Source organism: Dromiciops gliroides, chromosome 4 (assembly GCF_019393635.1).
Source record: "Dromiciops gliroides isolate mDroGli1 chromosome 4, mDroGli1.pri, whole genome shotgun sequence".
Taxonomy (NCBI): domain Eukaryota; kingdom Metazoa; phylum Chordata; class Mammalia; order Microbiotheria; family Microbiotheriidae; genus Dromiciops; species Dromiciops gliroides.
Window position 1 is genome coordinate 152,360,065 of NC_057864.1, and position 14,438 is coordinate 152,374,502.

At 39.8% G+C, this 14,438-nt stretch overlaps 1 protein-coding gene and 1 pseudogene across 2 annotated transcripts in view; one reads left to right on the plus strand and one right to left on the minus strand.

Moving 5' to 3' along the window:
• The window catches only part of TTC13 (tetratricopeptide repeat domain 13), a 91,175-nt gene that overhangs the window by 51,064 nt on the left and 25,673 nt on the right, over window positions 1-14,438 (minus strand). For both annotated transcript variants that reach the window (XM_043964525.1, XM_043964524.1), the window contains exon 3: window positions 2,245-2,320. In XM_043964525.1, coding sequence (XP_043820460.1) covers window positions 2,245-2,320 — 76 coding nt within the window. The remainder of the gene's footprint in view (window positions 1-2,244; window positions 2,321-14,438) is intronic.
• On the plus strand, window positions 13,515-14,201 carry LOC122753420 (annotated as a pseudogene).

Here is a 14,438-nt window from a genome sequence, read left to right on the forward strand (position 1 = left end):
CAAGTCACTTAACCCTCATTGCCCCACAAAAAAAAAACAAATCTGGGTTTCACATTCCCGGTTTTGGTTATTAGCAAGTTGGCCATCAATAATTAAATGGGAATCTTTGGAGATTTGCAGTGCAGTAGACAAAATGCACATATGTAAAGAAAACTTTAAAAAATTTATTAAGTCACAAATGCTATACATTATTAATCTATTTTATCATTCATTACCATAAGTATGCACTCATAAATTTATTCTAAACAGTTCAATTTTGTTAAAAGTTTCAGTGAGTTAAAGAACCATGGGCTACTGCAATCTCTTTGGGAATGCCTCTTTGTCTCTCTACCATCCAGACTCAAGTCACATGATTTATTTTCTCCCACAGTAAACCTTCTGTCTTCAGCTTTTCTTAGAAGGAAAACCACAAAGCAGTTGCTGTAACTACATCAGTGGCTGTGAAGACACTGTATAGTGTGTGAGATACTAATCTCTCACCTGGAGAAACTGCAACCTTTTTATGGTGTGGTGTGGTGTTTTACTTGTTTTGTGTGTTAAATAAATATGATCAGAATTATTTTTTAAAAATAAAGGTGGGGCAGCTAGGTGGCGCAGTGGATAGAGAACTGGCCCTGGATTCAGGAGGACCTGAGTTCGAATCCAGCCTCAGACCCTCGACACTTACTAGCTGTGTGACCCTGGGCAAATCTCTTAACCCCAATTGCCTCACTTAAAACAAAAAACAACAACAACAAAAATAAAGGTTTGGGTTGGAGCCTGGAAATATTTGCAGTTTTTCAAATTTTCAGGGGTCCTGTGCCTCTAGTCCTACCCCACCCCTTGAATGTCAAGGGATAACTGTACGCAAATAAATATCCATACACGAAAATAACTGCAACATTATTGAAGAGGGATTAGCAACTACAAGGATCCAATACGATCTGTTGAAGGTGACATTTGAACTGAGTCTCTGAAACGTCCTAGGGGTTCCAAGAGGAACCTATGGAGGAAGAGGAAGAGGGTCACAGCTCACATAGAGGCATGAAGACAGCAGATGGAATGTCATACAGAGGGACAAAGCAGATCAGTTTGTCTAGAAGAGAACATAAGTGGGGAATAAGCACTTCCTAGTGCTAAGGGTTGGGCACACAAACAAAAAACAGAGACAGGCTCTACTCCAAATGAGCTCCTAATCTAATTGGCAGAGGTGATACAAAAAGGAGGATTCCGGTTTATGTTTAGTTCATGACAGATAAACAAGACAGATTGTACTTGGGAAAGGAAAGTAGTAGAGCAGGTTGCAAGGTCCAGAGGCTTGCAGGCCATAAATCTCAAGGCAGATTGTTAGTCTCCTATCAAAAATATAGTATATTCAGGGGTCTAAGTAGAGTGGAGGTCTGGGGTATCTGTGACAGAAGTAGGGTTTTATAATCAATCTGGAAAGACAGCCTAGAAAAGGATTAGGAAAAGTTTAAAATGTCATAAGGAGCTATCTTTTATCTTTGAGGCAGTAAGGAATCATTGAAGCTTCCTGAGAAGGAGAGTGACTCAAACATATGCTTCAAAAATAATAACTTGGGGCAGCTAGGTGACGCAGTAGATAAAGCACTAGCACTGGATTCAGAAGAACATGAGTTTAAATCTGCCCTCAGACACTTGATACTTACTAGCTTTGTGACCCTGGGCAAGTCACTTAATTCTTATTGCCCCCCCCCCAAATTTAAAAATAGTAACTTGGCAGCTCACTGCTGAATATATTGGTAAGGGGAGAAAGCTATATGCAGGGAGACCAGTCAGAAGGCTTTTAATAGTTTAAGGTCAGAAGTACCTTATTCAAGGTGTTCTAGCACATGTGAGTGGGGGAAAAGGGGGTGGACAAGGTGTTATATGAAGGTAAAAGAGGCTAAAATTAAAGATTTGAAGATGACAGAACTTTCAGCTCCACTACACTGGGAACAAAATAAAAGAGAAGAAGCTAGTAGAGAAGAAAAGACTGAAAATGCAAATACCCATTATCATAATGATCAATTTTCTTAGAATCATGACACTAAGCATTTACAACTTTAAAGTTTATATATAGGGTCCAGTCCCTTTCTTTTATGATAATGAAATTGAGGCTCAGAGAGGCTGACTGACCTGTGAAGTAGACACAGCTAGATTAGAACCCAAGTCCCAGGTCTGTATTCACAATACTGCCATAGTATCTGAATTTGCTTGTAAGAGCAACGTAGATAAAGCACCAATACTTCCAGAATATCTTACCTAATTCTTCATTTGTGTTCTCATTATCAGTAGCAAAAGGTAATCGCTTTTGTTCTGCAAGGGACTTTGCCTGGCTCTGTAAAATATCAAATAATCACTTTCAGTAATTGCAGGGATGTAGGAAAAGTCCATTTAAAAAAGGTACATTTAACAAACTAAAACTGGAAAAAAATCTAAAAGAAAAACCATTAAAGGTAATTACAAAATTGTAGTAAATACTATAACGCATTTGTCTGTGAAAGGGGCAACAATGGTATTGGAAATAAATCAGTTCTATAAATTTTTAAATTGGAAGTAATATTGGCTAGCTGCATAAAAGTCAGTGCCAATGATGTTAAAGGTTGCTGGCAGCAATAATGCAATTATTCTGTAAAGACATACATCAGGAATTACTCCTTAAACATGAGTAATAATGCAATATGGCATTACAACTGTGAACTTTAATACTTTAGAAAATAATAGTTATGGCAAATATTGGTACAGAACTGTAGAAAAAGGATATATAGATCCTGACCAAGAATCCATGCATCCTGTTACCATATACAAATGAAAACACAAATGAGGATTATTTGGATAATTGTAGAAACCCCTTGCCCCCACCACTCAACTAAAATTGTTCTCAAAGGTCACCAATGACTTAATTATTGAATTTAATTACCTTTTCACAGTCCTTATTCACTGTGACCTTTCTATAGGACAAGAGAGGGCTACTCATTCCTTCTTGATATGTCTTCCTTAGCTTGGTGAGATAATTTTATGCTTCTTCTATCTTCCTGAACCTACTTTCTGTTCTCTTCTATAACTTTTCTTCCCCTTCCTCTTTCTAAATATAGGTGTTTTGTCCTTAGCTTCTCTGGTCTCAATTATTACATCTATGCAAAGGTCATATCCTAAATTTACATTTCTAGTTCTGACTCCCATCACAACTCCCCACTGACTGCTTGCTGGACATTTCTACCTGACTACCTGACACACCAAAACCTGAAACTCAACACATTCAAAACAAAATTTATCTTTGCCCCACCCCTCATCCTAACTTTTCCATTTCTGTTAAGCGTACTAATAATCTCACAGTATTTTAAACTCATAACCTTTCAGTAGTCTTTTTAACTGTTCTCTCTTCCTCACCCGTTACATATAACCAGCTGTCAGATCCTGTCAATTCTACCTCCACAAAATCTCTTGGATCTACCTACCCCTTCCTTTCTATTCTCATCATCTTCCAGAGTTCTTAACCAGAAGTCTGTCGTGTGGGTAAATTTCAGATCAGTGAACTTGGATGAGAAACAAAAACGACACCTTTATTTTCACTAATTTTTGGTTTACTTTGTAAGCTTGAGTATTTTATTTTGTGCATTTAAAAATCATTATTCTGAAAAAGGATCCATAGGCTTCAGCATACTACCATAGGGGTGTATTTCAGAGAAAAAGCTAAAGAACCCCCTCCTAGACTTTTGTCACCTCTCAAGTGGGCTATAACAAAAGTCTTTTAATTGTCCCTCATACTATAGTCTCCCTCTGATCCAATCTGGTATCCATATCACCAGGGTAATTTTTCTGATCTATAGCTTTGATTACGCTATTCCCCTGCTTAAAACTGAGTGGCATATTTTCCCCATACCCACTGAAAAACTCAAAAAATCCAAACTCCTTAGACTAGCATTCAAAGCCCTCCCCATCAACGTCCAACATAACTGCCCAGCTTTATTTATTCTATGTTTCTACACCGAGCTTTAATGACAAACCCAATAAATCACTGTATCCCAAACTCATCCTACCCTTCTTCCTTTGCTCACTCTGTGCCCACCCCTCTTACTCCCAACTAATCTTTGTCTGACCATGTCTGACCATGAAGCTTTCTCCAATCATCCCAAAGAAGGGAAAGGGGAAAAAAATTCCTTCACTAATCTCTAAGAGCACTTTGACTCCCCTATGGATTTATATTCAAATTTATATTTTATTTACCCCATCCATTTACTGTACTGTTAACTCCTCAAAAGCTTTAACTTAGTTATCTTTGTCTTTATCTAGCAACTAACATAAAATAATAGCAGTTTCAATTTAATTCACATTTATTAGGCACCACAAAAAGTTATTCAGAAGAAAAAAAAACAGAACAAAATAAAGTCACTTATCAATAGCTAAGATAGTTTCACCTATAATAGTTGAGCATTTTATACAACTATGGCTCTATCATGTTTTGACAGTTCAAAAAGGCATTACTCTTTTGGGGAGCGGGGGGAATTGGGGTTAAGTGACTTGCCCAGGGTCACACAGATTTGAACTCCTGAATCCAGGGCCAGTGCTCTATTCACTGCAACACCTAGCTGCCCAAAAAGGCATCACTCTTACATATTTTCCAGACAAACAGTGGATTCTTATCCTGAGTAATTGTAATGTACTTGAACAACTGGATCCATAATAAAATTATAAGTTCATACCAGATTTATCTGAGGCATATAACTTTGTAATATATAATATAGATGAGGAAAACTAAGACATGTGAGGGTAAGAAGCTCTGCCCCTAGATATGACCAGGACTTGTGATACCCCAGAGTTTTAAGAAGGAGATTTAGCAATTTTCTTTAAAAATATTTTTAGTCTATATCACTACTAACATTTCTCTCATAAGTATGCTATCAATTTAATAAAACTTTGAGTGCCTACTTTGTGTAGGATACTATGCTGGACAATTATACACAAACACACATAATGAGTGAGTGTGTCGTGAGGCTAGGAGAATCACTAAAGTGATCTCTACAAATTTTTCTGACATTGCTTACATGCAATTCTTTTAGTTACCAACATTTAACTGCTTAGTGCATCTGAATCATTTCCTGCTCCAATTCATGATCAGGAAAACCAAGTTACTCATATCCATAGTATTACTATTAAGAAAAAGAATTTCTGGGACAGCTAGGTGGCACAGTAGATAAAGCACCGGCCCTGGATTCAGGAAGACCTGAGTTCAGATCCAGTCTCAGACATTTGACACTAGCTGTGTGACTCTGGGCAAGTCATTTAACCCTCATTGCCCTGCCCCCCCCCAAAAAAACCCTTTCTAATTAGGCTTTAAAATCATTTTAATAAGCATTTTTCATGTTCTTCCTGTGAGAAAGTAAAGATGATTTGACAAAGTCACCTATCCAGTTCATCAGAAAGCTAGTCTTAGAATTTATAAATTTTGATAATAATAATAATGATGATAGGAGCAGCTAGGTGGCGAAGTGGATAAAGCACCAGCCCTGAATTCAGGAGGACCTGAGTTCAAATCTGGCCTCAGACACTTGACACTTACTAGTTGTGTGACCCTGGGCAAGTCACTTAACCCTCACTGCCCTGCTCCCCCCCCAAAATAATGATAGCTAGCATTTATAAAACACTTTGTACGGTAGGTGTTATTATTATCCCTATTTACAGATGAGGAATCTGAGGCAGAGTGACTTGTCTATGGTAACACAGCAAGTGGTGCCTGAGGCCACACTTGAACTCAGATTTTCCTAACTCTGGGCCCAGCACTCTGTCCACTGGGCCACCCATCTTAAAAATTTTCTAATAGAATTTTGTGCTTTTAAAATAATGGCTGATATACATTAGCTAGGAGAGAGTCTGTGAATCATCAGGTTCTACTGAATTAAATTATTAGAAGAGAAGGTGATTTCCATTAGCAATCTTACCACAGATGGCCCAAATCCAGATTATACAGCGTCATTTCAACAGATAAAGAAAAAAGTGGCTGGTTAAAAAACAAGTCACTGCTTAGAATCAGTCTGATGCAATCTACAAAGATACCTTGTCAGAAAAGCTTCTCTGATTCACTATACTCTGAGAAGTCCAGCTTCAAGGAGCAGGCAGTATCAGGAAATCCCATTCTTCCTCTAAAAAATTCAATCCCTGATTGAAAGCTTGCAATCTCTCAAGCCTGGGAACACTTGAACTTAGGTCAAATAAGGACTCAATTGTCTGCCTCTGCTATATACTTCTCTCTCATTTTTTTCCCCCTGCTATATACTTCTACAGGAAGTCTGTCAGTGCCCTGGCTGCAACCAACTTTGGGGTTCATAAGTTCATAAGTTTCAATCTTAGGAACTCTAGTCTCTGAGATATACTCAGAGAAGCTTTAAGTGAACACATGTAATTCTCATGTGCTGCTACCTCAAAACAGGAGGAGAATGCTGGTATAGAGAAATCCAGTTCCTTTTCCTCTGTTGCATTCCAGAAGAAAAGGTTAAAGGGAAAAGACAGAAATGAGGAAGGAAGTACTGAAAAAATATTAAGCTGGTCTGTCAGCTATTTTTCCCTTCTCAACTCCTTCACCTTCTACATGGTTCCCGAATAGAATCCTACTTGAGAACAAAGTCAGTGAGTCATGCAGGCAGGGTACATGCAATGGGAAGGGGGCTCCCGAAGTATGAGCTATGCCTAAGATTTATTTTGAGTCATTTCCTTGTATAATAACAGGTGAAGGCAATGAGTCAAAGAAAGAAACTGACCCTTAAGAATTAGTTCCCATGATAAGATCTAACCCATGTGAGTCCAGACTCTTGGGGGATAAGGGAACCTTGGCCTACACATTACTAAGTGTTTGATTTCTAATAGATCCTAACTATATAATTTTGGGGAGTCTCACATATTGGGGGCTCATACAAGTAGCAAGTTTACAAGCATGAGGTACAGTAGGACAACTTTGCAAGAACCCCATGCTGGACTGGCTTTTATACTGTAGGGATCCATTGGAGACATCTTCATATGGCATTTTGGATGGCCCTATGAAATTACACAGATCCTTTAGATGAGAAACTCGAATTGGTCAGGGACTCTCTCTCTGCATCTACTCTTATTTTCCTCTATCACTGAAATGTTCATGCTTTGCTTCTTCAAGAGAGACTTTGGTAATTTAAGAGAGAAGTGACATCATTTCTGTTCTATTTCTGCCTTAGAGATGGCATGCCTTCTGAAACTCCAGGAGCTCCCTATTACCTTTAGGATAAAATAAAAACTCCCCTGTTTAGCTTTTAAAGCCCTTCATAAACTGGCCCCAGCCTATCTCTCCAGCCTTAGTGGACGTTATTCTCCCTTCTAAACTCTGGGATTCAGCCAAACTGGCCTTCCCTAATTTTCACATATAACACTCTATCTGTTGTCTGTCTCTCTCTGCCTTTGTACTTGCTATTCCCCATACCTGGAATGCATTCCCTCCTTACCTATGCCTCATAGAATCCCTCTCTTCCTTCAAGATACAGGTCAAGAACTACCTTTTAGATGAAGCTTTTCCTGACTCCCCCAAGTGATAGTGTCCTCCCTCCCAAACAAGTTAACTACTTTGAATATATTTGTATATATTCTCTTTATATTTATTGTGTACATACTTATATACATACTCTCCCCTCATTAGAAGTAAACTCCTTGGGGCAGCTAGGTGGCACAGTGGATAGAGCATTGGCCCTAGATTCAGGAAGACCTGAGTTCAAATCCGACCTCAGACACTTAACATTTACTAGCTGTGTGACCCTGGGCAAGTCACTTAACCCCAATTGCCTCGTTATTTAAAAAAAAAAAGTAAACTCCTTATGAGAAGGGATTACTCTATTCTTCATATTTTTATCCCCAGAATAGTGCCTGGCACATATTAGGCCCTTAGTAGATGTTTGTTGATTGAGTGCAACCTAAGTATACTTAAAAACTTCACAGATTTAAGAAAATTGAAGGGATGTGTCACATCCTGTGTGGCTGGGTGTGACCAGAAAACTTTTCCTTCCTCTTTGTGGAGTACTTACAAACACAGAACCTGAAACATTCGTGCCAGGCAGGTTGCTGGTATGTTTAAACATATCTTCTGTGGTTTTTTTGTCTTTTGTTTTGGGGCTGTTTGGATCTAGAGATAGAGCTTACCACCAAAACCTTGAGTCCAAATCCAGTGATCTTCCACCTGTACCATGTTACAGAAGAGGAAAAGAGGCTATGGCTGTCTCCTCTGTAGGCTCAGGCTTTCCACAGTGAGGAGTGCCTGACACATGGTAAGTATTTTAAGTGCTTGCTGATTGGCTAGGAGGTAAGCAAAAGCTAGAGGCAGAGCCCTGAGTCAAAGCTGTTCCAACCGCAATGGCTAAAGTTCAAAGTTTACACTTTACAAATACTGTACAGAACACATTCCTGCGTAAGAAGTAAATGTAAATCTGTGTGAACTTACACATTTATGTGTTAAAAGAAAACAATACATAAAACAGAAAATTGCCAAGTGACATTGAAAATGATTAAACAGGCTATTTGGATAGTTGAGATTAGCTGTATTAAGAAAGACAATTTTACTGATGCGAGCAGTGAAATAGTGTCCAAAGTCAAGAATGAACAAACTAATGGAGGACAAGTTAATGAACATGGAGTCCAACTGAGGTTCAAATCCTGTCTCTGTGACTTACTAACTGAATAACCTTGTGCAAGTCACTCAATGTCCCTGGGCCTCAGTGTTTTTATCTGCAAAATGAAGGGCTTTAAATAGCTCACCTACGTCCCTTCTAGTTCTAAAAAGATGACCTTAGGTAGAAATCATGATGTAGAAGACTATCTTCCTATCTCTTATACTAAGAGTATAATATCTTCTATATACAGAGGTAAGAAATGATGGAAGAAGATGGCGGAGGAAAGGCAGTGAGCTCCCAAACTCATGACACGATTGCTCCAAAAAAACATCCAAATAAGGTCACAGGAAAACACCCGGAGCAGCAAAACTCACAGAAGAATGTGCTGAAATCATCTTCTAACCAAGAACGGCTTGGAAGGTCAGAAGGAGGGAGCTGCTGTGCTGATACAGGAGTTGGGCCCAACCCCACAGTCACCCTGACACAGATCCAGTCCCAGGAAGTCCTCACCAGAGAAGGAGACCCCCAGAGCCTCTGAATCAGCTGAAGCACTAGTGTCATCTGGAACTAAGCTCACAGTCTGGTGAGTGGGCTGAGCCCTGGGCAGGGAGGAGACTACAGGGGTCTATGCTGGTGCTAAGGCAGAACTTGGATTTTACACCCCTGCTGAGAACCAGGAGGTAGGCACGAGTAGAAGTGGCCCAGGTGGGGGAGGGGCACAGGCTCCTCAGAGCTAACAACCACAACACACAAAGCTGGTGGATTGGCAAGTTGGTCTGGGGTCATCTAGGACCAGGAAACAGGCTGGGCGAGGGAAGAACCTGATTCTCCTTAAATCATACCACCTGGGACTTCTTAAGCTTGGGATACTGCAGCCTGGAAACAGTGCCCCACTTTAAGGAGCTAAAAGTCCAGTAAAAGAAAGGCAAGATGAGCTGACAGAGAAAGGTGAAGACCATAGAAAGTTTCTTCAGTAACAAGGAAGACCAAGGGGCACCCTCAGAGGAAGAAGTCAACATCAGGGCCCCTATATCTAAAGCTTCCAAGAAAAATACAAATTGGTCTCAGGCCATAGGGGTGCTCAAAAAGGACTTTGAAGATAAAATGAGAGAGGTAGAGGAAAAAATGGAAAGAGAAATGAGGATGATGCAGGAAAGACATGAGAAAAAAGTCAAGAGCTTGAAAAGTCAAATGGAAAAGGAGGTACAAAAGCTCTCTGATGAAAATAATTGCCTAAGAATTAGGATTGAACAAATGGAAGCCAGTGACTTTATGAGAAACCAAGACACAATAAAGCAAATCCAAATGAATAAAAAATAGAGGACAATGTGAAATATCTTCTGGGAAAAACTGCTGACCTGGAAAATAGGTCTAGGAGAGATCATTTGAAAATTATTGGTCTACCTGAAAACCATGATCAAGGAAAGAGCTTAGACACCATCTTCCAAGATATTTTCAGGGAAAATTGCCCTGAAATTCTAGAAGAAGGAATTGAAAGAATCCACCGATCACCTCCAGAAAGAGATCCCAAAAAGAAAACTCCTAGGAATATTATAGCCAAATTCCAGAGCTCTCAGGTCAAGGAGAAAATATTGCAAGCTGCCAAAAAGAAAGAATTCAAGTACTGTGGAGCCCCAGTCAGGATAGCACAAGATCTAGCAGCTTCTACATTAAAGGACCGGAGGACATGGAATATGATATTCCAAAGGGCAAAGGAAATGGAATTACAACCAAGAATCACTTACCCAGCAAACCTCACCATTATCTTTCAGTGGAAAAAATGGGACTTTATTGAAAAAGAAGACTTTCAGATATTTGTGATGAAAAGACCTGAACTGAATGGCAAATTTGACTTTCAAATACAAGACCCGAAAGAACCATAAAAAAAAAAAAATTGGAGCTGGGGGACATACCTGGGGTCATAGAGTGGGTGACTGTCTTGAGTCTGAGGCCAGGTTTTGGCTGGGATCCCCCTGTGTCCAGGGGTGATGATTTGTCCACTGTGTCACTTAGCTAGATGATAACATCTTTAGGGTTAAATTGAGGGATGAAGGGAATTCATTGGGGGAGGGGGAAGGGCAGAAGTGAAATCCTACATGAAAGTAACAAGAAAAGGCTTATGGAGTGGGGGAAGAGATGGAAGAGGAGCAGGGCAGTAAATGAATTTTACACTCATCAGAAAAGGCTCAAAGATCTTAAACTCATCAGAGCTGCCTCAAGGAGGGACTAATAGACACACCCAACTGGGTGGAGTAATCTATTTAATCTGGACAGTAAATGAGCCTAACACTCATTAAAATTGGCTCAAAGACCTCAATCTCATTAGAATTGGCTCAAGGAGGGACAGATGTACACACTCAATTGGGTAGAGTAATCTCTATAACCCTGCAGGAAAATAGGAGAGGAAGGGGATAAAGAGAGAGGGGCAAAAGAAGGAAGGGCAGAGTGGGGGAGGGGACAAACAGAAACAAATCTCTTTTGAAGAGTGAGAGGATGAAAGAAGATGGATAATAGAATAAATATCATGGGGAAGGGAATAGGATGGAAGGGAAACAGTTAACAATAGTAATCATGAAAAAGAGAAAAGGGGGAAAATTGTACAAAAAATATTTAGAGCAACTCTTGGTGGAGGCTAAGAACTGAGAATCAAGGGAATGTCCATCAATTGAGGAATGATGGAAAAAGCTGTTATATGACTGTAGTGGAATGGACTTGTGCTACAGGAAATGACAAACACGATGATCCCAGAAAAACCTGGAAAGACTAATGAACATCGATGTATGGTGAAGTGAGCAGAGCTGAGAGGACATTGTGCGTAATGACAGCAGTATTGTTCAATGAGTAATTGTGAATGACTTAGCTACTCTCAGCAGTGCAATGATCCAGGACAATCCCAAGGAACTAATGAGGAAACATACTATGCACTGCTATAGGAAGAACTGATAAAAAGAACACTTGTGGATTTTACATATATAACCTGATTGCGATCTTGTGGAGGGGGGAGGAAAGGGAGGGAGGGAGAAAAATTTGGAACTCTAAATTTTATGAAAATGAATGTTGAAAACTACCCTTACATGTAAATGGAAAATAAAATAAATGTTTGTAAAGATGTAAAAAAAAAAGAAATGATGGAAACATGCCACAAATATACATAGCCCTATTAATCAATATATAAAGCACTTAAATGTTTCAACAGTGTTGCCTTCTTATTGAGCCAACTGATATTAACTGACAATTTAAGAGAACACATGAACTGATTTACCATATATTTTAAAGAACTGAGTTGTCTTACAGGTATGGCTGGCTATCAGACAAGTTTCTATCTTGGTTTGTACCCCCATCATATAACAAACTACATTGCATTACTCAAAACCTACACAGAGATCACAGTGGCAAATGACAACACAATTGTAGTATAATGGAAACAGCAATGGATTTGGAGAGAACTTGGGCTCCAGTGTTGGGGAATGGCTAAACAAACTGTGATACATGGATGTAATACTGTGAGAAATGATGAATGTGGTGATTACAGAAAAGAACAGGAAGATCTAGTTGATTTAATGAAGACTAAAGTAAACAGAGCCAAGAAAAAGAAATACACAGTGACTATATCAATGTAAATGAAAGAATCACACAAAAAAGTGAATGTTAACAAAATTATAAAAAAGTATGATTAAAAAAAAAAAGAAGACATGAGAAGACACCCCCATCCCAACCCTTTGCGGAGGTGGGAAGTCAACAAGTGTTATTCATTGCACATATTTTCAGACTGATCAATTATGCTGATTTTTTCTTCTCTACTTGTTTCTTTTTTAACTTTAAGAAATACTATTTGTTATATGGAACAGCCTTCTAGGAGGGAAAGGCAAGGAAACATGATGAGGGCAATTGTAATTTTTAAAAAAAAAAGAAATATCAATAACCATTTTTTAAAAAGAGAGAGAGAGCCTAGGCTCAAATCCCAGCTATTTCTTACTACTTGTGTAATCTTGGTTAAGTCACTACCTCTCTGAATTAGTTTCCTCTTGTGTAAAATGAAGCAATCTCTAATGTCCCTTCCACAAGTTTTAAGTATATCTTACAGCATTAGGATGCTTATAGGCTACAAGGAACGTCTTTATTACCACAAAATCACTTTGGATTCCTCATTTTAAATTAAGCCACGTCCATCATTCAGGTTCTGACTGCCATTCATCTACTAACATGGCCTAACTTTGGAAGAGCTATATTGAGTTTGTTTCCTTTGAACTCCAATAATCCCCAGTTCAAATCATCATAATCTCATTGGGGGAATGTGATAAAATTATTAATAATAGGGGCTTGGGGACTCCCAGGGGGCCCCGCTGAGAGAGCCGGGCCTGACCTTTCTTAAGGTTGGCCCAGAGTCAGGAAGTTACCTCACTCAAAACCACACCTACCTGAAAGCCTTGTTCCTGCCATAGGATCTGTTCTCTGAGCTCTGACCTCAGCAAGACTGCACCAAACCACCCTGAAATCCAGTGAACCAATAGATTTGAGTGATGCTAGCCAATCAGCTTTGAAAACTTTGTATGGGTGGGCTCTACTCCTGCCTGCAGCAAGCTTGCACAGACAATGCGATGGAAATGGGTGAGAGCAGACACAGCCCTCTAGGGTTCCCCATTTTCTCGGTTCTATTTTCTAGCTAGGCTTTCCTACCTTTTAGAGCCATGTGTGCTCTCTTTACTAATATTTAATATACTTTAATAAATGCTTAATGCCCCCAAACCAGTGCAGTAGCCTCTAATTTCTAAGTAACAAATACATGATAAACCCCAGCTAATTTTCCCTACACTTGGGACAGAAACAGGGCGACCACATATAGTTTTACTCGCCACAGGGACATCATAGAAAATCTGGTTAAGGAAGTATTCCTAAGGGACTTTGAAAATGATGGCAAAGGCAACTACCACTGCCACTTCTGAGAACAACTTCTCCCTCTCCTTCCTCAGTCCCACCTCACTGACACATAGATCACGGATTTCATGGCTCCGTGGGCTTCATGACAATGAATTCTTCTGTGAGGTGGATGAAGACTGTCCAGGACAAATTAAATCTCACAAGCTCAACACACAGGAGCCCCACTATAGGAAGCCACTAGATATGATCCTTGATTTGGAAACTGTTGAGGGGTTCAAAGACAACTCCAACAAGACTGACCTAATTGAGCAGGTAGGCAAAATACTGAATGGACTCATCTCTGCCTGCTACGTGCTCATAAAGTATGGCATTACCTAGATGATGGAAGAATACCAGCAGGAAGACTGTCCCCGTGTAGACTGTGAAAACCATCCCATGTTGCCCACTGGACTGTTAGATGTGGCCAGTGAGGCCATGGTAAAGCTTTACTGCCCCAAGTGTCTGGATATTTATGCACACAGGTTGCCCAGGCACTGCCACACGGATGGTGCTTACTTTGGCACTGACTTTTCCCACATGCTCTTCGTGGTGCAGCCTGAATACAAGTGGCCTGCCAAACATGTGCCTAAGCAGTATGGCTTCAAGGGCTACCCCATGGCCTATCAACTATAGCTTCAGGTGGTCAGCAACTTCAAGAGCCTTATCAGGACTATCCAGTGACATGTCTCCTCCTAATCCCCCCAATATCTCAGGCTAGGACACCATCTCCACTGCTCCCCAAAGACACATACCTTTCCAGAACCCCAACAGTTTCGGTTTGAATAAAGAAGTCATCATCGTGGTGATATGGTGGGAGTATGAAATAAATTAGAAGAAAAGGGAAGGAAGGAAAGAGGAAAGGAAGGGAAAGAAGGAAAGGAAGGGAAGGAAGGAAGGAAGGAAAGGAGAGGAGAGAAG